Here is a 26,948-nt window from a genome sequence, read left to right on the forward strand (position 1 = left end):
ACAGCATTAACACTTAAGACCTATACATGCCACTTCAAAAAATCCAGGAATTACAGGTGTCTTATAAAATAGAACATGTTGCAGTTTTCATTTAGGAGCATGGTTGAGGATGTCCAGTTTAGGTGAACTGCATCTCCAAACTAACAGTGACATAATGCTTCTGGAGGTCTGCACTTTGATACTTTGCAGTGGTGCACTCCAGGATTTTAAGATAGGATCAGAGTAGTATCAGCATTCTCCTTTAAACATAGATTTGAATCTTCATTCCAGAAACGAGAATTAACATATAATATATTTGTTGTTTCAGGGAACACCTGGCACCTACTTAACATCCCATAGTCAAGCTTCCTACACGCAAGAAACTGCAAAGCCATCAGTGGGTTCTATATCTCTTGGGCTGCCAAGGCAGCAGGAGTCAGCCAAATCTGGTAAGAAAATAAAAGCTGACATGTGTTTTATATAGACTATCTAATGACTCATAATTAAAGAAAAAAAAAAACAAACAACTTTTTCTTCTTCTAAATAGCTTCCCTGCCCTATATCAAACAAGAAGAATTCTCTCCCAGAAGCCAGAATTCCCAACCTGAGGGACTCTTGGTCAGGGCACAACATGAAAGTGTGGTTCGAGGTAAATAAAGTCACTCAGACTAAAAAGCTTTGTTAGAGCCTGAGAAAACCAAGAATTAACTTCTAGAGCTCAAACTGCTGAAGTGTTATTTTTAAGTATAATATGATTAATCTGTTCCCTGTTTTCCAAGACATGTATTTGTACCTAGCTCCTCCTGTCTGCATGTCTCATTTAAAAACATTTGTTTCAAGGCATGCCAATTTCAAAATTAAGTTTTTCACTAGAGCATACACAGAGAAGTGTCCAAATACATCAGAAGAAACTAAATACCATAGATTAATGCTGTAAGACTTTTAGTCTGTGAAAGACTGTTAAAAGAGGAAATAGTCTGCCTCAAATGCATGCTGTTAAACTGAAATTTTCCCAATATTTTAGTGTAAACTTATCAGTTCTCACTCGAGTTTTTAATTATTTCAAATAGAGTAGCTACTTTTTTATTCTCTTATTTATCAGGATGTTTTATTATTTTCAAACTAGGTACCACAACAATACAGGAGGGAAGTATAACACGAGGAACTCCAACCAATAAAGTTTCTGTAGAGACCATTCCTTCTTTGAGAGGCTCTATAACTCAGGTATTCTTCCCCTTACTGAGAAGGCTGTCACAAAACACTGTATTTAAAGGTACCACTGTGAATGCGTTTGCATGTCTGAAAAAGTAAACGAATATCACAGAGTAGGAACTGCCTTGAAAAAAGAAGTTTTAATACAATCAGATGGTCAAATCCCACTATTCCTGAAGTCATCATTACCACGATTTCATCTTCATGTATATGAGTCTTTAAACTTTTAAAATAAAACTGCCAGAGCCTTTGGTATACCTAACTGATGGCTTAGTAGCAATGTCCATGAAAACAGCTCACATCCGAGTTCAAATACAAAATCCAAACTTGTGCAGATGCTATTTAAAGGTAAAGATGTAAATTAAGCTATTTTGTCTTAATAATTTTTAAAATGCTACTGTTTATGGAGAGCAATAGTAACAATTCTTCTTTGAGGAGGGTAGGTTTCACTGCTTTGGATAGAAATAAAACCTAATGGCACCATTAATTATGTAGTATAGGTTAACTTTCCCCAAAACGGTTTTATAGGGTAAATGTTTGAGGTCATGAAATACTTTTGTAACATTCTTTTGCCTGTGTTTTTTAAACAAGGTAGTGAATTGCCTACAAATAATCTTAGTAATATTTAGGGTAAATGTCTAATAATACAGGCAAAAGTTTAAGCCATACTGCTTGATACAGTGATTGGTTTTCTAGATGTAAAAATTGTTGTGGGTTTTCGTTCGTTTTTTTTCCCCTTCATTGCTCCCTGTTCTCTTAAATAAATGCACATGTTCTGAATTATATTTGATGGATTTAAATGCAGGGTACACCAGCTCTGTCCCAGTCTGGCATAGCAGCTGATGCGTTATTGAAGGGAACTATCACCCGGCTGGCTACAGAAGACAGTAGCCCAGAAAAGTGCCGAGAGGAAGCTTCAGCCAAAGGCCATGTTATTTATGAAGGCAAAAGTGGGCATATTTTATCTTACGATAGTAAGTATTTGTATATTCTACCTGATCAAAGTCAAGGCTGCAGCAGGTTCTGTAGATAAAGTATATTTGCTTTCAAGTGAATAGGTATAAACTTCAGTCACTGGGGTGCCATTTGAGGGAAGCATTGACGTGCCTGTGTTTTTGAGGGTATAAGAATTGAAGTGATCCAGAATTTGTGCCTGTGTTCTGAAGAGTCTCCCTGTACTCAGTAAAATATTGTTAAACTACTGAATTTCTGTACCCTTTATTTCCAATTTGTCATGGAATATTTTTATTTTGAAGAGTTAAACCACCAAGTTCAAAAAGATCTGTATTAAAAGAAATGTATCATTTAAGTTTGAAATGTAATCAAAATAATGATTACTTAGTAACTGTTTGAACAAATATATTTTTCAACAAACCGTAAAAGGTCTTTCTAAGGTTGAGATTTAATGTTACAGTATTGAAGTTAAGTATTAAGTGTTGTTGAAGTATTAATGACCCGAGGTCTCACTAAATGGAATGCTCATGTGTCTCTTTTTTATTGTCTGCATTTCCTAATCATGCTCTTGTATATTTTGCCAGCTATTAAAAATGTTCGTGAAGGAACGAGGAGTCCAAGAACTGCTCATGAAATTGGTTTAAAGAGAAGTTATGATACCATGGAAGGAAATATAAAGCAAGGAATGTCAATGAGGGAGTCTCCAGTCTCTGCACCATTGGAAGGTAAAAATAGCTGCTTTCAGGGTGTTATGTGTTTTATCCAAACCTTTTGCATCGATGTAAGAGTGTTTAGATTTATTTTGTGGAGCAGACTGAATGAGAAATTTAGATTTAAGTCTTACACAACTAGCCAAATCTATGTAATAACCAGTATATTAAAGCACGCTGCAAGTATGACTGGAGTAGACACCAGTTTTCCGGTTTGTTTGCTGGTGTGTTACTGTAACTGCAGGTAATTCAGGTGCACGTACTCCTCTCAGTAGGTCTGACACATGTAACTGACTCTTCACAGTCCCTGCAGGTTGTCACAGAGCTGAAACAACTCTGAGTCACACTACTAGGACTCCGTGGTCACACCCATTAGTTAAATACTGGTCTCAGCAATGGCATAGTAACTTGGTAACGTATTAGTGTGACCTTTTGCATTCCTGCAGTAAAAACCTCTTTGATTATGCCAAGCAGAAAACTTGCGCAGCTGCTGTATCCTGCTTCAGGGCATCCCTAGTATTATTTTGATTTAATAAACTGTAATCAAAGTGAGCCTGCAAAGGTCAAGTCAGGCCGTTATATAATTTCTCTCATTGTTTTTTAAAAATACAAATGCAAGAAAATGTTTCATGCCTAAACTATGAAGTCTTACTCCTTGAGTGAGTTTTGTTCCATCTTTGGGTAGCCCTTAAAGACTATTTTGTGTATATTTTCATCAGATGGAACCATAAGAATGCTTATGGACTGTATATAGAAATTCAGTGTTGCCTTTAAGTTGCTGATGCATTTGGCTTATTTTGGGGCTCTTGGCATATGAGAAGCTGCTCTGATACTTTTATGTTGTATCTCATCACTGGCACATTTTCTGTCCTCAAACTATGGAAAATTGTGAGTTCTTTGGTGGTTTGATTTAGCTTCCTACTGTAGGAAAAGTAAATTTAGCTCTTGCCAGATGATTCAATATGAACTTTGATTAATTTGGAGGATGCTGAGGTATATTTTGGGGTGTTTTTTTCTTTTTTTTTTTCCACTTCCCATCATGAACACCTTTCTTTACTAAGTAAAGAAACTGGAGTTTAAGAGAAGCAGTAACTGCTTTTGGGACAAGAGTTAAGTTTAATTATAAAGAATACCTTGTGTTTTCTAATATGTTAAAACTTGCAACAATGTAATAGCATAAATACTTGAAACGAAAGATTTTTTTTTTTTTTGAGGGCAGGATGGTGTTTGTAACTTGTTGATACAATGCCGAGCATACTGAGGCTCTGCCCTCTGGGCACCACTGTGATACAGATACTATCTGTAATGTCTGTAAGAAAGGAGGAGGAGGGGTTTTGTTGTTTGGGGTTATTTTTTTGAACACTTGTTTAATTCTCTAAATTACGTTCATTTTAATTTTAGGTTTAATATGCCGCGCACTGCCTAGGGGTAGCCCACATGCTGAACTCAAAGAGAGAACTGTGTTGTCTGGCTCTATAATGCAAGGTAAAGTATTGCAAATTTAGAAAGCAAGCGTTAATTACATCCTCAAAAATCTGGATTTCTGAACCTTAAAACTGTTATTAACAATGGCAGCTGTGTTTAAAGGTGGAGTTTATTTTATTAAACGTGTTTTCAGAGCATAAATCAGCAGCTTTCTGATATGCTGTATATAAAGCTAGTGTGTAAACACAGCATTTTATTTCTTTGTGGAAAATAGTCTCTTTAAATATAAATACTTGCTAATGAGCACTTTTTTTTTAATGAACACTAACAATTCCCCAGACCTCTGAAGATGTATGTTATTTCCTTTAATTCAGCATCTGAAATAACTTGGGATGCTTTCAGTAATATATTGAATATTTGTTCAGTATTATTTTTGTGGTGATCTTTTAGTTGTCAGAATATAGTATCGTTGAGTATAGCAAACCAAATTTCCAGCATTATGACATGTAGTTAGTTACTCTGTTTATGAAAAAAAAAAAAAGACTTAGTAATTATTAATACCAGTAATGAGACTCTTTCTTTCTATAAAAGGCACACCAAGAGCAACAGCTGAAAGTTTTGAAGAAGGCTTAAAATACCCTAAACAGATTAAAAGGGAATCACCTCCCATAAGGACATTTGAAGGAGCCATCACTAAGGGGAAACCGTATGATGGAGTCACTACTATAAAAGAAATGGGTCGTTCCATCCATGAAATCCCAAGACAGGACCTATTAAGTCAGGAGAGTCGCAAGACTCCTGAAATGGTGCAGACGACCAGGCCAATCATAGAAGGCTCCATATCTCAGGTAAATAGGAGCAGCACTACTGCACTCATCCAATTGCTTACAAACTCAGTAGTGAATCAGTTCAGGATATTTGAATAATGACAAATCAAGGGGGGGGGGGCTGTTTTGTTTTACAAAAGCTTCCAACTTAAAAAGCTTAAAAATATTTTCTGTGTCTTAGAAAAATCCTGACACTTCACCTGTAGGGAACACACTTACAAGCAAACGTGAGAGAACTGACAAGTAGGAGTCACTAAGATCCAGTTGTATTCTGTGCTGATGTGATAGAAGCAATGAACTACAATAGCAGCAAAGTGAGGATTTTAGCACGAGTGAAACACTGGCAGAAGAACCTTACCTGATCTTTTTCTCCTTTTCAGGGCACACCCATAAAATATGAAAGCAACTCTGGCCAGTCTGCCATCAAACACAATGTAAAATCTTTAATCACTGGACCAAGCAAGCTACCCCGTGGAATGCCTCAGCTGGAAATGGTTCCAGAAAACGTGAAGGTGGTGGAGCGAGGAAAATATGAAGATGTGAAGACCGGGGATGCAGTACGTTCCCGTCACACATCAGTAGTCAGCTCTGGTCCCTCTGTTCTCAGGTCAACTCTTCATGAAACTCCCAAATCACAGCTGAGCCCTGGAATTTACGATGATACCAATGCTCGGAGGACACCTGTGAACTATCAGAGTCCAATGTCCAGGAGTTCACCTATGATGAATAGAGTTAGTGAGGGTATGTTATTCCTATCCAGAGTAAGACAAGAAGTTTTAATAATTTAATTTTAAACTTTTAAACTGTTTTCTGTAACTCGTTCTACTTTGTTATTCTCATGACTTTTCTCAATTTGGAGGGTGGCTAGAAGGAACTTTAGAAGGCTGTAAGCTGTTAAATGAAATAAGAAGACTAAACCCCCCTGTATTGTAACAGGAGGTGAGAAGACAATTCAGTCTCAATCTGCATTTGTTTGTGGATCACGTTGAAAGTGTTACCTACAAGGGTAATGTTTTAAGGGCAGAAGCTATTCCTGAACAAGAGGTATCTAGATGAGGAAGGATAATACGGTGAGGTGTAAGCAATCTTAGGATTTAGATTTTTCACCAGCAATAGTTGGTGATATAAAATATTCATTGTGATTTATTGTATCAGATCGCAGGGTCCTCTAGAACATTCCTTGGGAACCAGTATATATTTACAGCTGCCTTTTCTATGAAAAATTGGCTTTTTACCAATTTGGGTTTTTCCTTGTTTCTAGCTGGAATATCTTCTGGGAAGCCAGCAAATCATGAAAGGAAAAACACACTAACTCCAACACAGAGGGAGAGCGTGCCAGCAAAATCTCCAGTCCCAGGGGTTGATCCTGTAGTGACTCACAGTCCTTTTGACCCTCATCACAGAGGAGCAACTCCTGAAGTTTATAGGAGTCACCTCCCTCCTCATTTAGATCCTGCTATGCCATTTCACAGAGCTCTGGATCCTGGTAAATATGTGTTTTAGGTTCAGAAATATTGTATGTTTTGATGCATAGAAAAGATACCTTTAAAAGGCAATTGTCAATGGCAAAATATAATTTATAAGAGGTTATATGTGCATATACTGTTGTGATTTGATTTCAGTTTAGTGAGAGGCTTAGCGTCTAACCACAGAACTTAATAAAACATTATTGTATAATCCTGTAGCTTGCTTTCAGAATCTGCCAAGTTGCTTCTAAAATATTCAGACAGTATTTTTAGATAAGTATTTGAGAAGTATATTAAAAGCTTTCAGGAAAGCTGTGCAAAGAAGGAATGTGGAAGATGCTATAGAATTAAAGTGTAATCAGAACCCTTCTCTTCAGGACTGTGATTCCTTTTCACTGAGGGATTATCAGATTTTCCCTGGTGAAATGAAATACAGTAGACTTCCTTTTAACCTATCCATCATCTTTGAGATATTTTAAACTTCTTTATGTATTTCAGCCCTTCACATCTTCAGAACTTCAGGATTTATATTTTTAATCAAGTCTCTTCTCTAATATGTATCTCCAATCTGGATTATTTAGTTTTTTCAGTCCACATACAGTGCATAAATTCAATAAAACATCAGTATTAGAATGCTATTTTAATTTTTTTGGCACTGACTGGAGGGAATTGATAGCACTTCTCATTGAAGCTATATAAACCTCTGAAACTTTCATTTGATATCACCCATGCTGCTTCCTAAGTCGTCTTGTTTTTTTTCCCTCCTTCACCCTCAGCTGCTGCTGCTTACCTGTTCCAAAGGCAGCTCTCACCCACCCCAGGCTACCCAAGTCAGTATCAGCTTTACGCCATGGAGAATACACGACAGACAATCCTAAATGACTACATTACCTCACAGCAGATGCAAGTCAATTTACGTCCTGATGTAACAAGAGGATTATCTCCTAGAGAGCAAACGTTAGCTCTCCCGTATGCAGGAGCAAGAGGTATGCCTGTGTTTTTCCTGACGTTCTTTAAAGTGTGTTTTGGATATGTGGTGTGGTTTGGTGGATCAGTTTGTTTTGTTGCTGCTTATAAATATATGTGGATGGATGGATGCATGCATGCAGGCATGCGTGCATATGAGTGCATGTGTATAGATGTGTTTATGAATGAGTTATCGAATATCTAACTGGCTTTTGTGGATATAAAGAAAAACTACGTATGTAATCAATATTATTAAGGGAAGGCTGTAAGACTTATTAGTGTTCAAGAAGCTAGGCTTTTATACTAGCTTAATATTCAGAAGCATATTGAACTCATCATCAAACTTCAGAAAAGAGAATTATATCAAAATGAGAGCTTCTTCAAAATTAAAATAAAAGCAACAGCTAAAGGGGTAAGGTTTGTGAAAAACGTGGTGGTTGATTAGATGTTGAGTTAGAGAGTTAGCAAATGTGTGTGACGTGTTGCAGGGTGGGGAAAAGCCTAAATCAATCTGGACATTTAACAGCAGCAAGAAGGAGCTATTAAAAGTAAAAAGACATCTCACAAAAGTTTAACTCCTCAAAGAAAATGGAAATCGTGACAAGTTAAATGTAAGACCATAAAGGTAAAAAAAATGAGGAACCATTTATAAAAACAAATGAACTAGTAACTTATTCAGATACATCAGAAGCAAGAATCATGGCAAAGAAACTGTAGCTACTGATAAATCATCGAAACTCAGATATAATGCTTTAGAAGATAAGGCCATTACAAAAAAGCAAAGCAACTTCTTTGCATCTTTGTTCACTATAGAGAGATTTATATTTCTGTGATGGAGATCTTTATGGGGCATGAGTTAGAAGAACTCTTTCACACTGAAATGTTGAGCAAAGTCTTAGAACAAAATAATAAAATGAATAGTTATGAATCCATTGGTCTGCCCTTGAATGGTCATTCTTACATGTGTCATCTCCTAACAGGAATTATTGACCTGAACAATATGGCTCCCACTATCTTAGTGCCTCATCCTGGAGGAACAAGCACACCACCCATGGAGAGAATCACGTATATCCCTGGTACACAGCTTACGTTCCCTCCCAGGCCTTACAATCCTGCTTCTCTGTCACCAGGTAAGAGCTCTTATGATTTGGTGACGTCTCTAATTGTCTGACATGCTGAGATAATTGACCATCTTTAGTTAGCTTTCAGTAATGTCACGTTTTGATGTTTTCTCAGGTGAATGCTTTTTGCATGCACTTCTCACTTGGATAGCAAAGGTTTTTTAATGATATCCTTTATAGTTTACATTAGCAGCTGAAGGAGCACTGACAAATTCAGAATTTGCCTCATTCTGTCTGGTCTTTATTTATGGTCATTTGATTATGATTTCACTAACCTCATATGACGTGTGTTGAAGAGCAGAATTTGGGTCTGTAAGCTGTCTAGTTTCTAACTTTATAGAAAGTGTATAGTAAAAATCTGTTGAGCCTTCTGCTGTCACTGTACATTAAGCTTTTGTCTTCCTAGCTAAGTAGATAATCTTGACTGGAATTAAAATGTATTTGGGAAATTCTGCTGTAAATGTATGGCAGAATACACTGGCAAGCGTTTATATCAAATTATGCTTGAGTATCTCTTTGTGCTACTTCATTTTATCTTGTGGGCCTTCCAGGACACCCTACACACCTGGCAGCTTCTGCAGCTGCAAATGCTGAAAGGGAACGGGAAAGGGAGAGGGAGAAGGAGCGGGAAAGGGAGAGGGAACGTGAGCGAGAGCGGGAACGTGAGCGAGAACGAGAGAGGGAGAGAATAGCTTCAGTCCCTGCTGAACTTTATCTTCGACCAGGTGAGTACATGTTGTTGCATTTGGATCAGTTCTCTTGTAGACTGTTCATGCTCATTATCTATAGCCACTGTTAGAAACATGCAGCTTATTAACAACACATTATACAGTTTGGTTTTAGTCTGCACTTAAGGCAGGCTCCTGTTACCTAGCAGTTCTGGTCATAACTGCAACTTCAGCAAATACCAGGCTTCTTGATCTTTCTCTCATAGCAATGTAGTACCCAGGGAATGGTGTGAATCCCAGTTATCACTAGCACAACTTGCATGTTATTTAGAGCATTTTAAACAGAATGTGACCATTTAAACCTTTAATACATAGAGTCACATCCAGAGTGGTGGAGACAACTGGGAAAGGATATGGAGGAGACAGCATCGATACATAGTTCTGTGTTGTTGTAAGAGTGATCTTTATATATTTTTTGCTTGTTCCCCTCCACTCTTATGTTCTGCAGGTACAGAGCAGCCTGGCAGACCTGGCAGTCATGGATATGTTCGGTCCCCATCCCCTTCAGTTAGGAGCCAGGAAAACATACTGCAGCAAAGGCCTAGTATTTTTCAAGGAACCAATGGGACAAGTGTAATCACACCTTTGGATCCTGCTGCTCAGCTACGTATCATGTATGTTTTATAAGTTACTGTTGCAGAGATATGTGTTCTAATATTTGAGCTTGTTAAAAGGTTCATTTAGCCTGAGGAAAATACTACAAGATGAGGGTATACCACTGTCTGATTGCTCTTGGATTTATTGGAAATGATCCAGTGTGGTTTCACCAGTCCAGTTTGGATACAAATTAGTGTCACAAAAGCTTCGCTTTGTTGTGTGCATGATACAGCTCTAGTTCTTTTTATCATGTGATCTAATTCAGAATATTCAATGTTTTCCAACAGGCAGCTCACCCCTGGAGCTCCCTCTATTACTCAGGGGTTGCCAGCTTCACGTTACAATACTGCTGCTGATGCCCTTGCAGCACTAGTAGATGCTGCAGCCTCTGCTCCTCAGATGGAAGTTGCCAAAGCAAAAGAGAACAAGCACGAAGGAGCCAGGATAGAAGAGAATATGGGACGCAGGTCAGCTGTGGTTACTGAACAGCAGCAGATGGAACAGAAGACACTGGAGGTAGAAAAGAGGCCTGTCCAGTGCCCCTATACATCTGCAAATTTTTCTGGTGGCAAGCCACAGGGACAGTCTTCATCAGTAGTCTATTCAGAGGCTGGTAAAGAGAAAGGACCTCCTCCTAAATCCAGGTACGAGGAAGAGCTGAGAACTCGAGGAAAGACCACAATTACTGCTGCTAACTTCATAGATGTGATCATCACTCGACAGATTGCTTCAGACAAGGATGCACGAGATAGGGGCTCTCAAAGTTCAGATTCTTCCAGTAGTTGTACGTATCTTAGTAACTATCTACTTCTTTGCTGTCTGTCTTAGCCTTTTAGGGAAATAATAAGATATGAAATGGTTCTGATGTTTAATGATAAAATATTCAGCTCTGCACTGTAGAAACACTTCATAGACAAATACAGTTTTTGCGTAGAGTGATGCAATATTCTTGCAAAATCAGAGTTGTTTGCTTTATTTGGATTCCATGCTACAACACGAAATGCAGGATAACAGGACTATCCTTATCAGAAGTCAGGAAACATAAGATTATTTAGTTTACGTTGGAACACTGTTTTGTGGCAGTATTTGTATCACCATGGTTATGAGAAAAATACAGTGTTTCGACTTTCATTTCACTGGTGTCATTTTAATGGAAGCACTACTGTTGCTATGTGCAGGCAACAAAAATTTTCTGTGGTATTTACACCTTATTCCATAACCTTTGCTTGATATTCAGTATCCTCCCACCGGTATGAGGCTCCTGGAGATGCCATTGAGGTGATTAGCCCTGCAAATTCACCTGTACCTGCTCAAGAAAAGCTACAGCCCTATCAACAAGAGACACCTAAACCAAGCCAGGCAGAGAGTAAGTTTATCTACATATGCAGATGTTCTCACAATTATCTTGCTTATATTTACCAGCTCCATGAACTCAGAATTGGGAGTCTTTAAGTGCTTGTCCCTTTCTTAACTTTTCAGAAACTTCTGTTGGAAGTATGTTGTTGCGTGGATCTGTGGAAAAACTAGAGCAAATGTATTGGAACTGACACTTGGCATTAAACAGAGCTCCTTTACATTACAGTGTAGTTGATTTAATAAGAACTTTATTTTCAATATTTTCTTTAAAATTACTGCCTATTGTTGCTGATGCCCACAATTTTTTACCTATTAGTAAAGCTTAAACTATTACAGTACAGTTTGCAGGTGAGAAAGGAGCTGAAATTCACCTGCATTGTGGAATGAAGCTTTATTTATCTATTCTAAATTATAGGGCCTATATATGAAGGTGCTCATCACACAGAATGCCTAAAATCTACTGTAGAAACACCTAATCTTTTAAATTTGCAAGCATAGAACTTCCAAACCTTGAAGCTTCAGTAATAACGTCTTAACAGACTGACCTTTTCTTCTTCAACTAGATGACCCAAACAGGCAATATGAGGGGCCGATTCACCGCTACAGGACACAACAGGAACCCCCCTCACCCCAACAACCTCCACCTCCCTCTTCCCAAGCAGAAGGGATGGCACATGTGCCCAGGACACACCGACTTATCACCCTTGCTGATCACATCTGTGTAGGTTTATTTGCGTGCGTCTTTTTAGATGTGAAAATTTAATTTTGATGATGAAAACACACGTTTTGGAACATAATACCAATTCTGTAATTATTAGTTTTACTTAACGATATTATACAATAATGTGTCTGAACTTATAATCACCTCATTTGTTGCAATCAGTCTCATATCCATCTAATTCATGAATATGTATGCTCTGGCCAATGTCTGACCAAGATCTCTTCTTTGTGTGGTTTTTTTTTTGACCACAATCAGCAAATCATTACACAAGACTTTGCTAGAAACCAAGCAGCATCTCAGGCCTCTTTGCAGCCTCCCACCACTACATTCCAGAATTCCACCCCTGCTCCAACACCTGTTTCTACCCGGGCAAAGACATCGAATCGCTACAGCCCTGAGTCACAGTCACAGTCTGTCCACCACCAGCGGCCAGGTGCTAGAGTGTCACCTGAAAATCTGTCTGACAAGTCCAGGGGAAGGTAATGCATTATTCAGTTTAACTGCAAATTTATTTAATGCCCAAATATGATATTTATAAAAAACGGTGCAGTAGTCTTGATGTAGATCAGAAGTAGAGGTATCATTTAGTCTTTTATTTTTAGGCAACATCTTGTCTTGCACTGTTTTTGACAATTGCTTGGCTCCATAGCATAGCTTATAACTTTTCCCTTCACTTCTTATGCTTAATTTCCAGTCTTTAAGAGGGTAAAGGTGTTTAATTACATAGACCTTATCAGAGTCATTATGGACAATTCAAAGTCTTGGGTTTTTTAAGACCACCAAGCATACTAAAGCATGTAACACATATAACTAGACATAAGAAGTTATGTAACAACAGGAATGCAATTACATGTGTTAACTACTGCTTTACATGCATTAAGAGTACTTACTTGTCTCTGAATTATGGATGTAGACCTGGAAAATCTCCAGAAAGGAGTCATGTCTCTTCAGAGCCCTATGAGCCGATCTCGCCGCCTCAGGTACCAGTTGTACATGAGAAACAGGAAAATGTTCTTTTGCTTTCCCAAAGAACTGAGCCTACTGAACAGAGGTATGTACAAACCTGAATTTTAAAAACATTATTCTGGATCTTTGTGCTGCAAACAGTATCTTTATTAAAGGTACCACAGGCAAGTTGGATGCTAGTGCAAAAAGGTCAACAGTGATTAACAGAACTTGGGAGATGCTTTGGGAAGCCTGAGTGAAATGTCATCTGTAACTGTTCTGTCTTAAGTTTCTTGGTGCAAGCAATGTGTTCTATGTCATATTAGATAGAAAGCTTTATAATAAAACTCCTTGTGGGTGCCAGTTCTATGAAACTGAGATGGTTTTTGGGAAAGGTCCATTTTTTACAATTTTTAGTAAATAATTCAGCCTTCTCGTGGCTAATTGGCTTCCTGGATACTGTCCTGGTGAAGTTTGGAGGAAGCCAGGCTTCTAACACTTGTGATTCTAGAGCAGCTTATCACATGAAATATCACTCAGCTAAGGAGCCTAATTGCCAGGAGGTGCGAAGGGGGTGTCAGGAGGTCCGTGCATGGGCAGCCCAGTTTCCCGGGGCTATTTGCCAGTCTGCCAGATCTGCAACATAAAACTACGTGGGATCCCTGGCAGACTGTGTCAGTGCTGGTGTCTTCAAACGTCTGGCAGATGCAAGTTGGAATGGGTGCTTCTGTCGTGTGCTTGTTGCCTGCTGAAGAAGGAATAGCACCCAGCATGCTCACCTTGTACTTTACTTAAGGTTCATGCTGGTGAAATTGATTCTTTTTTTTTTTTTTTTTCCTTGCTTTTTCCCCCCTCCATTCTGCAGTTGCTGGCAGGGTTGTTACAGTCCATGATGGATGTTAGCTAGATGTGATTTTCAGCAACGTGGCGGGGAAGATGCACTTTTTAGAATTTTAAGGATCTTGGCCTAGGAAACCTAGAGTCTTCATCTCTTTTTGCTTTATTGTTAAATGGTTTCTTAATTTAAGTATGGGGTGGGTTGTTTTGTTTTGTTTTATAAATTAAAGCTGATTTGCCAGATTGCTGCTGCTTAAACAAACTCAAGTATTCTAAGTGCCACAGTGAACATCCAGTTGATTATTTTTATCCACTTTTGAAAATAGGGCAAGCTGTTCATGATGCTGGTATCAGCTTAGATCTTTCACCTGAATTTTTTCATGCTTTACTTTATTATTTTTTCTTAAAAATTCTATAATTGGGGTACTACTACTTTTATCATCTTTATAAACAGCCTAAAATTTGCATATTTTAAGATCTGAAGAGAATATGCACCCCTTGTCAGTTTGACATTTACTTCAGCAATTTTTTTACACTAATGTGACAGAAATTATGTGCAGTTAGTGTGCCAGCTACTGTGAATGTAAAACTGATAAAGGGTATGATACAGAATATGGATCCTGGACTGAATTTGTGCCATAGAGCAAGGATGACTAACTGGGCAGCTCTTGAGCCAGATTTGTCCATAAGGTTATTTTTCCTGGTTTCTAAGAATGCTTGAAGTAGCTTATTTGCTTTGGGCCATGTGTGACAGGATGGGTGAGCAGACTTAAAAAGAACTACATCCTTTTTAGTGGCATACTGGGAACAAGAGTGAAAATATGATTGTAAACAGGAGCAGCTAGGGTGAGTACTTGGGCTTCTAGCTTAAACCTTTTGTCACCTACTGATTTGCAGTGCAAACTTCAGCCAGCTTGCAGGTTGCAAGGCAGAAGTAGGCACCCCTGAGATAATTTGTAAGAGCGTTATCTCTGTCCCGCTTCCCAGCACAGACAATGACATGGTCTTTTTTTATGTGAGCTGTAGAATCCCTGGATAAAGCAGGTGTTCTTGGAGAGTCAGTCTAGTCCCCAAAAAACGGAGAGTCTTGTCTAGTCCCCAAAAAATAGGCTGAAGGAAAGAGTCTTAAAGCTTATATGCATGTTGGCAGTTTCTGTCTGACTGCTTTTGGAAAGATTTAAATGTACGTCTTGAAAAATGTTCTCTCTCTGACACATGTTGGTCTTGACAGGACTGACTCTCGCTCTCCAGGTAGTATAAGCTACCTGCCTTCGTTTTTCACCAAACTTGAGAACACTTCACCAATGGTAAAATCCAAGAAACAGGAGATATTTCGAAAGCTGAACTCATCTGGTGGAAGTGACTCTGACATGGGTATGCAGGACTTGGTTTTTTTTCCCCTATATTTTTCCAGCTTAAGCTTTACATGACTGCCACCCACAGATGTCCTAACCTAAATATGTTTCAAATAACATATGAATGATTATAAACCTATGGATATAAAACACATATATAATAATTTATGAGCAAAGAACTGGAAGATTGTTTGATTTTTTCCTTTTTTTTTCCTTTTTTTTTTTTTTAATGCTAGTGTATGTAGGACTGTCACATTTAAACTTTTTAATGCTTAATTTAAGAGATGGAAATGGTTTCTAAAAACCATGTAAAAAAAAAAAACATGTAAAAAAACCCCCATGTAAATAACAAGAGAGTTGTTAAAACCTGAATTATTCTAGTTAACTTGTTTCTGTAGTTGCTTTGTATCAATGTTAACTATTACACATTTTCCTTTTTGGAAAGGTGTCTTGAAAAAGAATGCTTTGTGTTTTCTTGGCCTTTATGATTATGGCTGTTAAAAAGACATATTTTAATATAGTTTCAGTAATGGATACTGACATGGTGGAATATGATACTAGAACTATGTTTTTGTCTTAGAATTCTTAACAGAACTTTGTATCAAAATAATCAGTAGTGAGATCTGCTGTTTGTGAACTCAGTACCTAATAGTGTTTATTTGGAAGTGAATGCTCTTGCATTGAACAACAAATTAATCTGATTCTGAAAAACAAGGCTGTGTCAGAAGGGGTTGCAGTATTCTTTTTATTGGATCCCCATTGTGTGCACGATAGTTTTTTTTTCTCTGTTAAAAACCTCATGTGCGTGCTTGGCATACAAGCACACTTTCCATTGCTGCCAATTATCTTTTAATTTATATATATATCAGTGTTACAGTTTAAAATCTTTATTGTCAAATTGGACATAATGTAGGTAATGGGGTGGGGGTGGTGTTTAGCCACTCCAAAGTTGTTCCCACTTATTTTTTTTAATACATACAAATACTCAGTCTGTAAGGTTCATATGTTAAAATATGTATTTGGCAAATCAAGTGCAATTTTGCATTTTAAAGTACAGAGATTATGAAATTTCAAAAAGTCAGTCTGCTTCCTGAAGTAACATCTTTAAAAGAAGATTAGCTGTGACCATATAAGATACTTTTACCCTGGATCATTTTCCTGAGAAGACACAGATGTACATTCATCTTGGAAGCCTGAGAAAGAAAAAAATGAACATTGAAAATAGTTCAAAAGTAATTATACCTTGTGCATTAGGACTAGTAGTGATCACTTACAGTGATTATCAGTGTGACAAACTCAAATGAAATGTTGTGTTTTAATTGCAGCAACTGCTCAGCCAGGGACTGAAATATTCAATTTGCCAGCAGTCACTACCTCAGGTAGGTTTCTCAGTAAAAGAAACAACGTATGTTTCTGAATAAGTAAACTAATACCTTATACCTTTCATTTATATGCTTTGGGGAGTCCAGTAAATGAGGAAGATGATGAAAATTTAAAAGCTAATAGCATACATGAACATTTGTTTCCCATATCACAGAGAAAAGCAAAAGGATGTTTCAGAAAATACTTAAATGGAAACTTGAGCAAGAACTATTTATTTCTGTGTCCCCTGCAAATCTGACACACAGGTAGAAGGCATTAAATTGGTTAGCATCTCACTTAAACAAAATTTAAATATAATGTAGTTCAACAAAACTTGAGCTTAGTTTATCAAATACAATTTAATTTATAAACTGGGGTATTTAAAATACTGATTTTTTTTTTTGCTATGATAAATACATACTAAAACCCACTAGTTTTCTGTGAGATGAGGAAATTAAATATAATCTATAATTTTACTGAGTTAGAGGCAAGTGAGGCAGAGAATTGAACTGAAATGTGGGAGATAAGAATTGCTGTATCTGAATCTTGAGTTGTACCACAGACTGACTTTACATGATTTTGGCCAGTCACTGCCCCTTCAGGTACAGTGTTTCTCTCTTTTAAATGGAGAAAGTACTGATCTCCATTAATTTAGATGAAAGACAAGCTTTTGGAATAAATATTTGCCACGTATCACACTTCATAAAACAAATTAGTATGAATTATTGAGAGAAGTATGTTTCTGGTCTCTTCTCTTAGAACTGAGTAATAGCTGCAGTTTTTACTTAATATGCTGTCACAATCAGCATGCTCAGCTTCCTTTGCTATTTGGAAAAAAACCCAACAAAACAAACAGTAAAAGTTGCTGTCTTGCCACGAGTCTGACGTTTAGTGACACTACTGACGTAGCTCTTCAGTGTTTGCTGCCATGTCTAACTTGTAGCCGTTGTGAGCTGCTTTGGAGCATGTAGCTTTGCATTTAAAAAATTCTCATCTTTGTTTTTTTTCCCCCACTTTTCTGCCTCTTGCTAAAATCTTTTCCTGTATCCCTTTGTAATTTCTCTGAGATATGTTTTTTGCCTCCCCTCCCACTTTTCCCTGTATGTTTTCTTTTATCTCCCAGGTGCAGTCAGTTCTAGGGGTCATTCCTTTGCAGATCCTGCCAGTAATCTGGGTCTGGAAGACATTATTAGAAAAGCATTGATGGGAAACTTCGATGACAAGAGTGAGGAGCATGGAGTTGTAATGTCGCAGTCTATTGCAGTAGCACCTGGCAGTTCCAATGCTGCAGTATCAGCAGCTAATGAGACACGTAGGGAAGAAGCTAATCCATCACCAAATTCAGGTGAGGTATTGCAGCTCCTAAATGTGTCATGGTCTTAAAGAAAAAAAAAAAGGGTTTGAATAAGCTTGGTGTCACTGAAAATCACTGTGTTTCCTCCAGAAGTGATAGAGATGGTGTTTCCATTCCCTCTAGTGGTCCTGGCTTTCAGAATGTTGCGGGTGACTTCAGGAGCATTAGCCAGTATTTCCTGGAGAATGACAGCACTGATGAAATGAGGAAGAGATAACAGGGTGTGTTAGATACCCAGAGCTTCTCAGTGGTTTGATGAAAATGCTTGTGTAGTACATCACCAATAAGGAACACTTGAGAGTGGGAGCTGGCTTGAACTGAAAACATCTCTCTTCCTAAAAATGGAAATATTTCTGTTGTGATAAGAATAGAGATTTTTCTATCAGTGCTGTGTTGGAAGACTAGCCTCTGCAGACACTAATTGTAGTAAATCAGCATTCCAGAAGGCACCAGTGTGAAACTTCCATTTTGCTGCTACATGATAATTTCTAGAAACAAACATACAGAAGCTAAAACGCAGTGTAACATTTTTGTAAAATCTTTCTCTTTCCAGGAGGGGGAGTCAGCAAGCAGAAGCTAATCGGCAAGTCAAATAGTAGGAAGTCTAAGTCTCCGATTCCTGGGCAGGGATATTTGGGAACCGAAAGACCTTCTTCTGTCTCGTCTGTACATTCAGAAGGGGACTACCATAGACAAACTCCAGTGTGGGCCTGGGAAGATAGGCCTTCATCAACAGGTGAGAAATGGGTTTCCTTCAAACGTAACAAACTAGATGTGATAGTTGTAGAAAGGTCAGATATAGACATACTGTAACATTGGTATATTGGTCAAAAGTTTACAGCGAATGAGGATTTTCTGAAACAGCCTTGCTGCTAGTTGTCACAATGAAAACCAGACAAACTTTCTGATACAGATCTCCATCTCTTAGCTCATGTTTTTGACTCGGAGAAACTCTTTCTGATTCAGGTTCAACACAGTTTCCTTACAACCCGTTGACGATGAGGATGCTCAGCAGTACACCGCCAACATCCATTGCGTGTGCCCCACCGTCCATGAGCCAAGCAACCACTCACCAACAGAACAGGATATGGGAGCGAGAGCCTGCACCACTGCTTTCAGCACAATACGAGACTCTGTCTGACAGTGATGACTGAACTATGCAGATTTTTTTTTCTTTGTTGTTTTTGTTTGTTTGTTTTTTTTAATTTGCGGGTCAAAAAGAGAAATCTATTTTTGACTTGTGCCCACAGAGACTTTCCATGAGAGCAAGGGCCACACAATGAAGAATTGATGGAGAGTCCGTTAAATGCCTTCTGCACAAGCCGTGTGTTGGAGGATCGTGGTCAAGAAGGTTGACTTACTAAAGATAAATATGTAAAGAGTTTTTAAAAATGTGGACTATTCCTGTTCTACATCTATTTGTAAAGAAAAACCATAATGTCTTTAAATCATTCTTCTGTAAATAGAGAGTACTTTTTGCAGTGTTTTTTCCCTTGCTATAGTATCTGGTGTACTTATGTTCAAATCATTGCCTAAACTTTGGGGGTCATTTTGTAATTTTTTTTTAAGCATTTTCTCCAGCGTAGAGTACTCTTCATAACCCTAGCCTCCCTACCAGCCTAGCCTAACCATAACCCTAGCCTCCCAACCAGCCTAGCATTATTACCCATTTAATGCCGTGCCACTTCTTGCAGGCATTGTGCTTTTATATATATATTTTTTTTTCCCCTAGACACACTTTCTCAGTGGTGTTCAAGCTCTTGTGAAAATGTTGATTTTTAAGACTGACCCCTTAATGAATTCTGTACATTAACATAGTCCGGTTCGCTGGAATAAGATGATATATTTCTTTGAATTTTAAATTCTGCCACATTGTAAATTTTTGGTGCAGTTGGTTTTATTTAGCAACACTGCAGAAATATTATTGCATGGGTATGTTATGGTTCATTTTTAAAAGGATAAAAAAACAAAAAGAACAGCTTCTGGAGGCATACCTCAATGTTATGCACACTGGGAATTTTAACTGTGCCCCAAAAGCCTATCTTAGTGTTTTCTGTTTCTGCATTGTGTGCAGTCAAAACAGGCTACTAAATTTTACTGTCATATTTAACCACAGCAAATGGCTTATCTGAAAAGAGGCTCTGGGTGGGTTGATAAATCCTTTAAGAAGAAAAACCTCTACATCCCAGGTTTAAATAAAACAAAATGCTTTTTTAGAATAATTGAGCAACATACGAGTCACCTATTTGGCTTCTGTTACAACCTGTTTGAATAGGTACTGTGATTTTTACCTTCCTCCAGTCTGATTTAAAAATCTTTATTTAATAATTATTTTAAAGTCTGCATCCTCATCCCAAGCCCCACCCTGTCCCTATAAGCAAGCTTTTGGTGGAAGTCCTTACAAATGCTTGGCTTAACTCCTAAAGTGTGCAATACTTGTTAGGATGATTTTTATTTTTATTTTTAAATTGTATATGGTACTAGGAGAGTCTCCTTAATCATTCATCTATCAATGCCTGCTATGATATGCTTGTAGCTCATGTATACATACATCTGGTTAGTGATATCACAGGGTGTCCAGACATCCATCTTCAAAAGCATCTTATTTTCTGCTGCACTGACCTCAGGAAGTAAATTTAAACCTTCTGGGGTAGAAGGACTGATTTACAGATAGCACTGAGTTGGGGGGTGGCATGGTCTGTCAGATTCCAAACTGCTTTTGCATCTCATTGATGAACAGTCTTTGCCTTGAAGTTATTTTCCAGTCAAAATATTTTTTAATTTAACAGTGTATTTGCATTATGTTGTATGGAAGGTAGAATGCAGTTGTGTAACCTTACGCTGTGTAAGCTCTACATCTTACGGAAGGACTGTAATGGTCCAGTTACAAAGAGGAGGAAGTCTACAACTATCTGTCAATAGCAAATTTACTTGGAGTACTTCAGAGGAAAGCCTTTTTCCCGCCCAAGTGTGGAAAAGAAAAAATCCAAAGGAACTCATTTGAAAACTTGACACTGTGTTGCAAACACGGGATTATTTTGCTACTTTTTTAAACACTACATAACAGTAGATGAGTTGGCAGTCTTGCAGTTTTTCTCTAAGAAAGATTTTTTTTTTTTCTCACTCTCCCATCCTTTAAGCCAGAAGGATAAAGTAGTGAAGTTTTCATCCTGTTTGTAGACCTGTGGTCTTATTTTAACTTTTTTGTTCCCACAGCAACATATACTGGAAAAAAAACAAGTTGATCTGCCCTTTCGGTAGATTGAAATTTGGAGTGGAGAGTTAAGTTCCATTCTAAAACTCACTTTTCTCACTTTCGTAGCGTAACAAATACAACGTGAAAGAGGCATGTACAGACAAATGTCTTTGCTAACTGTACAGTAAGTAGAGCATGTTCATTGCGAAGCTTCCATGTTATTGCTGCTGCAGCAGCAAGATACCCCCAGTAGGATAGTCACTTCCTCCTAAGACACAGCTTGAGTGGCATTTGCACATAAAATGTTGCTGCGTTTTTGTTTGTTAGCAGAGTTCTAACTTCTCCAGTGTAAAAACCTCTCCAGAGCCTAAATTAGGGTTTACCACAATTCCAGTAATCTTCAAGTATGGAACTACATCTGACCTGTTTCAAACAGGAAGGTGTTTGTAAATCTTGTTTACAAAGTGTAGTTTACTACAAATTTTTAACTGATTTCTGATCAGCGCTTTCACAATGCTTTCATCTTGATATGTTTCGTGATTCTTATATGAAATCATTTAAGACTTGAAAAACCCATGCATCATAAAACTCTATTTTTTTTTTTTCCACACAATGTCTTCAGTAGACAGTGACTTCTGGATTCAGACCAATCAATAAAGGGGATCAGTTCTCCATTTGCTTTTCCTGTGTCTCCCTCTTGTTTTGCAGCATCAAGCTACAGGCAAAACACTTCCCTTAAAGGGTGCTGCAGGCTTCCCAGTTAACACTACTGGAGCGTCCAAGGTCTGCCACTTAAAAAACAAACGCCAGAACTTTAAAGATTGGCTCTAATGTGTTAGAGCCTTTCTGTTAGTACAAGCATGCCTGTAACAGCCACTTTCACTTTCTAGCTTGCTGAGCACGAAGCTGTGTACGCAACTAAAGTTCTTCCAGCTTCAGTGAACATCTACTCTAGAAAACCTGCACGCCTCTTCTTAGCTCAAAGTTAAGCAGAACTGAAGCTACTAATACTACTGTAAGTAAACTTGATAATGATGCAATTAATATTAAGGGTTGTACCAACCAGCAGAAGCTCTTACAAAGGAGAAGTTAAATCAATGCTTGGTTGGTGACATAATTACAGTTAGTTCTACTATCCTGGCTAAATATGGGTAACTTCTGGTTTAATTTTCCTTTAACATTGGACTTCCCTGCAGGGCAGAACTTAAATTCTGTTGTATAAGCAGGCTGCTGGTACTAGATTCACATGAAGGCATGTAGCCTGCAAACCTGATGGGTTGTACACACCATCTTTTTCCAAGAGGAAGCCTCAGTGTTCTAAGCACTGACCGTTCCAAGAAATGAGGGCAGCAGCTTTGGCACTCAGTGTGCTCTTGACTAGGGAAAGGTAGCTGAGTGTTTTATTTCTGACAACAGCTCTGTTTTGGTAACATGGTCTCACCCCTCCTCTTGAGAGGGCATGTTCTATCTTTGGATGCTAAATGCTTTGAAGAAAAACACTTGATCTTCAAGCAACCTGTTTGAAAAGGAGATTGAGCTACAGCTCCGTCACAGTACAGGTACAGTCTGGGAAATGCTGACCTGTAGCACTGACAGAAGTAGACCTTGTTGTGCTAGCCAGCCTGTAAAGAGTGAAATTAATTCCTGTCTGTTTTCCTTTTCATGACTTAGCTTTACTATAGCCATGTTTTGAAACTGAATACTTCTGTGAATAGTTAGGAGTAGCACAAGTAGTACTCCCTGACTTAACTGCAACTATTAATTCCAGGCTAGACTTGCACAGTGCTGGCAGTCAAGACAAAGCTAAACCACTAGCACAGTAGGTCACTCTAACCATAGACTACACCACCAATTTACATAGTTAAGATTTCACAACTTTATTTTGGGCTAAGTTGTTAGGCAAGAGCAGCCCTTCTTGTTAAGCAGCCCTTCAACTCCTCCTTGCTGTTCCCCTGAAGAATTGCACCAAACTGATCCCAGGCTGCTTGTATGGACCAACCCTTGCTGCTGTCAGGTTCCTCAAGGTTAGACTCCATGGCCAAACTTATTTGGAGCCCTTTCTTCTCTTGGCCAGCTCAGCTAGTTCTTCCTGGATATGCTGGACAGAAGCAACATCTCCCTTCTGTTGTGCCTGCTTGAGAGCTTCTTTGTACACTTGTTTTGCTTGCAGAAAGTCTTCTGTAGCAAGAGGAAAAAGTTGGCATGGCTACCTAGTTATATTGGCCATTTTTAGAATCCCCTCCTGAAGATGACCATGTGCAAAGGACAAGCAAGAACTACTTGGAACACATCAAGAACTAGGGAGGTTCAGAAAACATCCAGCATGTGCCAACTATGAGAGGTAGGCAGCAGCAATGACGATGGGACAAGGTGCTGCTCCAGTATTAAGAGCTCACAGAAACAAGTCTCAAGCATGTCTTCTGTCCTTTTGGAATCAGTTATTGTACATACAGAACAAGGGAAATAAGATCCCCTGGCAACTTTTTGAGTCAGATGCCCCGGTACTGCATTTATCTAGGCCAGGATCCCTCAGCAGCTGAATTCAATTTGAACACAACACAGATTGCCTACACAAAGTTAGCAGACCTCCTGCTTTAAACTAAAAATGGCAGCACATATCTAACACCGTGGTTTGATTCTCCAGTACAGGTATCCACAGTCAGCACAAGCGTGGTGACAAAGGGTGGACATTTATTTACCCACCTTTGTGCATCAGAATTGCTGCCAGGTTGTTCAGCACCATGTGTTCCTCAGGGTGTTGAGTCTCCTTTGCCAGCTCAGCTGCCCTCTTCACATAGGAGTATGCCTCATCATAGTGCCCCTGAGCATCCAGTACAGTTGCTAAATCATTCATCAGGACCACAGTCTGCATCAGGACAGAAAAGAAACCCTCAGAACAAGACCTGTGAAGTCTGGGGCAGCAGGAGCATCACATTCATAGCCTTGTCACGCTAGTAAAAGTAATATTTCCCAGAGAAGTAGAGAAGTTTTCAGTAAGAAAGTGTCTTTTATTTATATATCAGCATGCTCATTCTTCCTGGCAGGAAAGCAGAACCTAATTTAGTGCTGTGTACATCTGGTGCCAGCAAAGCTGCTTTTAAAGCTGCCTCATTCCCTAGGAGATTAGCCTTTCTTTCCCTAATAGTCCAATTACCATTGTACACATCACCTGTGGATGAGTCTCTCCCTGAACATCATTTGATATCTGCAGAGCCTTCTCATACATTTTTTGGGCCACTGGGAGCTGGTTAACATTTAGGAGATAGCGAGCATAGGAGTCTAGGCTCATCCCAAGCAAGAGACGGGTGTTGGCCTTTTCTTCAGCTGCAAATAGAGAGGAGTGGAAGTGATCACTTCTACAAGATCAAGCATGAGTCTCCCCGTCCTACGCGAGTAGGAAACTCATGCGCTGTGAAGATAATGGATTGACATGAAGATGGTGCTTAGGCAATATGAAAAGCAATATCAAAGACAGGGAAACAGAAAAAAAATAATGAGAAGCCTTTGGCACACAAGGCAGTCCCACCTGGTAAGACATCCTCAGGCAAGTCCTTTTGCTTGGCAATCTTCTCTTCTAAGGTCAGGATGCAGAACTCGTATCCAGCCAGGGCTAATTTGTGCCTGCAAAGTAGCAACAACTGAGCAAAGCAAGGCTGCTTCCATCCCTGAAGGTACAGATGTGAACACCTTCAATCCCTCATTCCAGAGGCCCTGTGAGACAGCCTTTCCTCTCAATCTGATCCTTCTTGCCCTCAGTGCTTTCTTCTTGATCATGCCCTCAACCCTACTCTTGACCCATGGGCTAAGGGATCCAAGAGGTGGAGAGGGCCCCCACCCCCCAGATAAGGCCAGCAAAGGCAACCCAATGCTCCACTGAAAAATGAAGCTGCAAGTTCTCAGCCACTGCTTTGAAAGCCACCTTTCCTGCAGGGTGTGATTTAAGACTGAAGAGCTGCATCCTCTGTGGTGGCTACTGCCCAAAGCTGGGCAGATCCTAACAGCCATCACTGTGCTGCATGACAGTGGGTAGGCAAATATCATGCCTCTGGGACGCTGATGGTATCTTGTCACATCCCAGCTTCCTCAGGCACTCTATTTTTAGAGGAAAGAACCTCTGCTTGGCCACCACTGCCACTGTGAAGATGAGATGAAAGCAGAAGATGCCTTTAGCAGGGAACTCACTGTTTCTGAGCAGCATAGATACTGGCCAGCTTGAGGGACATCTCAAGGATTGCATTGTCATCCTGCCAGGAAGACATACAACACAACTGTTACTCTTCTTGCATCTCCCCAGCAGAAACATTACTTTGTCAAGAGAACAAGTTTACACCTTAAAAATCCCCATCCGATTGTCTCCAGAGCTGCCACTCATTGAAGGAAGTTCCTGAAAAGCTGGCAAGCTCAGAGCTAGTGTTGCCAGTTTTCAGTAGGAGATATTACAGCACAATTAGCCCAAAGAATTGTTAATACTTCCAGCTGAAAGCCTTCATCAAAAGAACATACCTCCTTTGTGTCCCCTGCAAGCAAATAGCTCATACTTGCTTTGTAGAGCTTTTCCGCCTGAAATGAGAATTTTGAAGAGATACTGAAGAATGATGGCACTTAAACCAAAAACTTAAACTACCCTTTACAGAGACAGACTACTGTGAAAAACCCAACTGATAATTTGTGTCATTTATGTCATATGTCAAGACCAGTTAGAAGCGAAAGGCTAAGCAGAGCCCAGTGGAACTGCCAACTACTGCTCCCTTTCAGGTTTTGCTTTAGGACTGCTACACCAGCCCTGAGTTTACCACATCTGTGTGCCTTCAGGGCTTTTCCAGAATGTCCTCAGAACAGCCATCTAAATGGCTGATACTGGCATTTGACACTGAGAAGTGTTTCTTCCCTTGCACACCATGTTGGAGCTCAAAGTTTAAACTGCGAAAGCATCTTAGCAACATGTGTTCTATGGGCCTGCAGTCCCAGGTCAGATTGTTCTTCCTGGGAGATCTCTGCTTCACAACTCTGACTGTGCAGCTTGTCACAGCATGCCACACCTTCAAGATCTTGCCGAAGATGTCAGCCTCTTAAAATTTGGAGGGGAAAAAGAACTGCTACTCACATTGTCCAGCTGTCCCTGCATGAAGGCCACGTTCGCCATCTGGAAAAGACAAGACACTGCTGAAGCTCCAGGAAGGCTGCAGGGACTGGGATTGTTTTGTCTGGAGAAGAGGAGGCTGAGGGGAGACCTTACCACCCTCTACAACTACCTGAAAGGAAGCTGCATAGAGCGGGGTTTGAGCCTCTTTAGCCTAGTAGAAAGCGACAGGACGTGAGGGAATGGCCTCCAGTTGCGCCAGGGAAAGTTCAGACTAGGTATTAGGAAGTATTTCTTTACAGAATGGGTTGTTGGGCGTTGGAGCGGGCTGCCCAGGGAGGTGGTGCAGTCCCCATCCCTGGAGGTGTTCCAGAGTAGGGTGGATTTAGAGCTTAAGGATCTGCTGTAGGTGGGAGCTGTGCTGGGCGAACGGTTGGACTAGATGATCTCCAGGGTCCTTTCCAACCTAGATGATTCTGTGACTAGCCTCAACACAACTGCTTTTCCTTCTACCTGCCGCTCCACCACAACCCCAGCAAACGACACTTGCACCCTCCAGGCCACCCCCCCGCCGCCTTTACCATGCTGTACGTGTAGACGATGGCCTTCCTGTTATCCGCCTGGTGCGACAGCCGCAGGGCTTGGTGCAGAACCCGCTCGGCCTCCCCCAGCTCGCCCTTCATGACGCTGAGCTGCGGAGGGGAAAGCCGCGGGGCACTCACCCGCCAGAGCCCCGGCCTGACGGGCTCCCGGCCCC

The 26,948-nt window shown here is 39.6% G+C and overlaps 2 protein-coding genes across 6 annotated transcripts in view; one reads left to right on the forward strand and one right to left on the reverse strand.

The window, feature by feature from the left end:
• The window catches only part of NCOR1 (nuclear receptor corepressor 1), a 70,497-nt gene extending 51,362 nt beyond the window's left edge, over nt 1-19,135 (forward strand). For all 3 annotated transcript variants that reach the window (XM_026861517.1, XM_026861518.1, XM_026861519.1), the window contains 23 exons: nt 308-428; nt 527-628; nt 1,106-1,203; nt 1,997-2,165; nt 2,730-2,870; nt 4,257-4,340; nt 4,872-5,128; nt 5,488-5,848; nt 6,369-6,593; nt 7,350-7,559; nt 8,520-8,669; nt 9,212-9,385; nt 9,837-10,002; nt 10,273-10,769; nt 11,223-11,351; nt 11,905-12,062; nt 12,318-12,541; nt 12,976-13,113; nt 15,076-15,218; nt 16,525-16,578; nt 17,685-17,906; nt 18,469-18,651; nt 18,882-19,135. In XM_026861517.1, coding sequence (XP_026717318.1) covers nt 308-428; nt 527-628; nt 1,106-1,203; nt 1,997-2,165; nt 2,730-2,870; nt 4,257-4,340; nt 4,872-5,128; nt 5,488-5,848; nt 6,369-6,593; nt 7,350-7,559; nt 8,520-8,669; nt 9,212-9,385; nt 9,837-10,002; nt 10,273-10,769; nt 11,223-11,351; nt 11,905-12,062; nt 12,318-12,541; nt 12,976-13,113; nt 15,076-15,218; nt 16,525-16,578; nt 17,685-17,906; nt 18,469-18,651; nt 18,882-19,069 — 4,194 coding nt within the window. In that variant the 3' untranslated portion in view covers nt 19,070-19,135. The remainder of the gene's footprint in view (nt 1-307; nt 429-526; nt 629-1,105; nt 1,204-1,996; nt 2,166-2,729; nt 2,871-4,256; nt 4,341-4,871; nt 5,129-5,487; nt 5,849-6,368; nt 6,594-7,349; nt 7,560-8,519; nt 8,670-9,211; nt 9,386-9,836; nt 10,003-10,272; nt 10,770-11,222; nt 11,352-11,904; nt 12,063-12,317; nt 12,542-12,975; nt 13,114-15,075; nt 15,219-16,524; nt 16,579-17,684; nt 17,907-18,468; nt 18,652-18,881) is intronic.
• A 1,899-nt stretch (nt 19,136-21,034) lies between these two features.
• On the reverse strand, nt 21,035-26,942 carry TTC19 (tetratricopeptide repeat domain 19). Of its 3 annotated transcripts, none has more exons than XM_026861521.1 (8): nt 26,773-26,942; nt 26,216-26,254; nt 25,615-25,671; nt 25,294-25,355; nt 24,638-24,732; nt 24,281-24,435; nt 23,815-23,977; nt 21,035-23,286 (listed from the first exon to the last, which is right to left on the reverse strand). In XM_026861521.1, exons 1-8 carry the CDS (start codon nt 26,872-26,874, stop codon nt 23,156-23,158), a joined length of 804 nt encoding a protein of 267 aa, XP_026717322.1. In that variant the 5' UTR covers nt 26,875-26,942; the 3' UTR covers nt 21,035-23,155. The 3 variants fall into 3 exon arrangements, with proteins under 3 accessions (XP_026717322.1, XP_026717321.1, XP_026717324.1); XM_026861520.1 differs by having other exon boundaries at nt 21,035-23,289; XM_026861523.1 differs by lacking the exon at nt 26,773-26,942 and adding an exon at nt 26,676-26,726 and having other exon boundaries at nt 21,035-23,289; nt 26,216-26,302.
• Between the last annotated feature and the right edge of the window lie 6 nt (nt 26,943-26,948).

Source organism: Athene cunicularia (genome assembly GCF_003259725.1).
Source record: "Athene cunicularia isolate RWA chromosome 19 unlocalized genomic scaffold, athCun1 chr19_part1, whole genome shotgun sequence".
In the NCBI taxonomy this organism is placed as follows: domain Eukaryota; kingdom Metazoa; phylum Chordata; class Aves; order Strigiformes; family Strigidae; genus Athene; species Athene cunicularia.

What these genes read in the sequence shown, in the direction of transcription:
- TTC19 (XM_026861520.1), bottom strand. Translation starts at nt 26,874, where the DNA reads ATGAAGGGCGAGCTGGGGGAGGCCGAGCGGGTTCTGCACCAAGCCCTG. An exon ending in TCGTCTACACGTACAGCATG is followed by an intron (nt 26,255 to 26,772) that starts GTAAAGGCGGCG and finishes TGTCTTTTCCAG; the next exon opens with ATGGCGAACGTGGCCTTCAT. An exon ending in AGGGAGAGACTCATCCACAG is followed by an intron (nt 23,978 to 24,280) that starts GTGATGTGTACA and finishes GTCCTGATGCAG; the next exon opens with ACTGTGGTCCTGATGAATGA.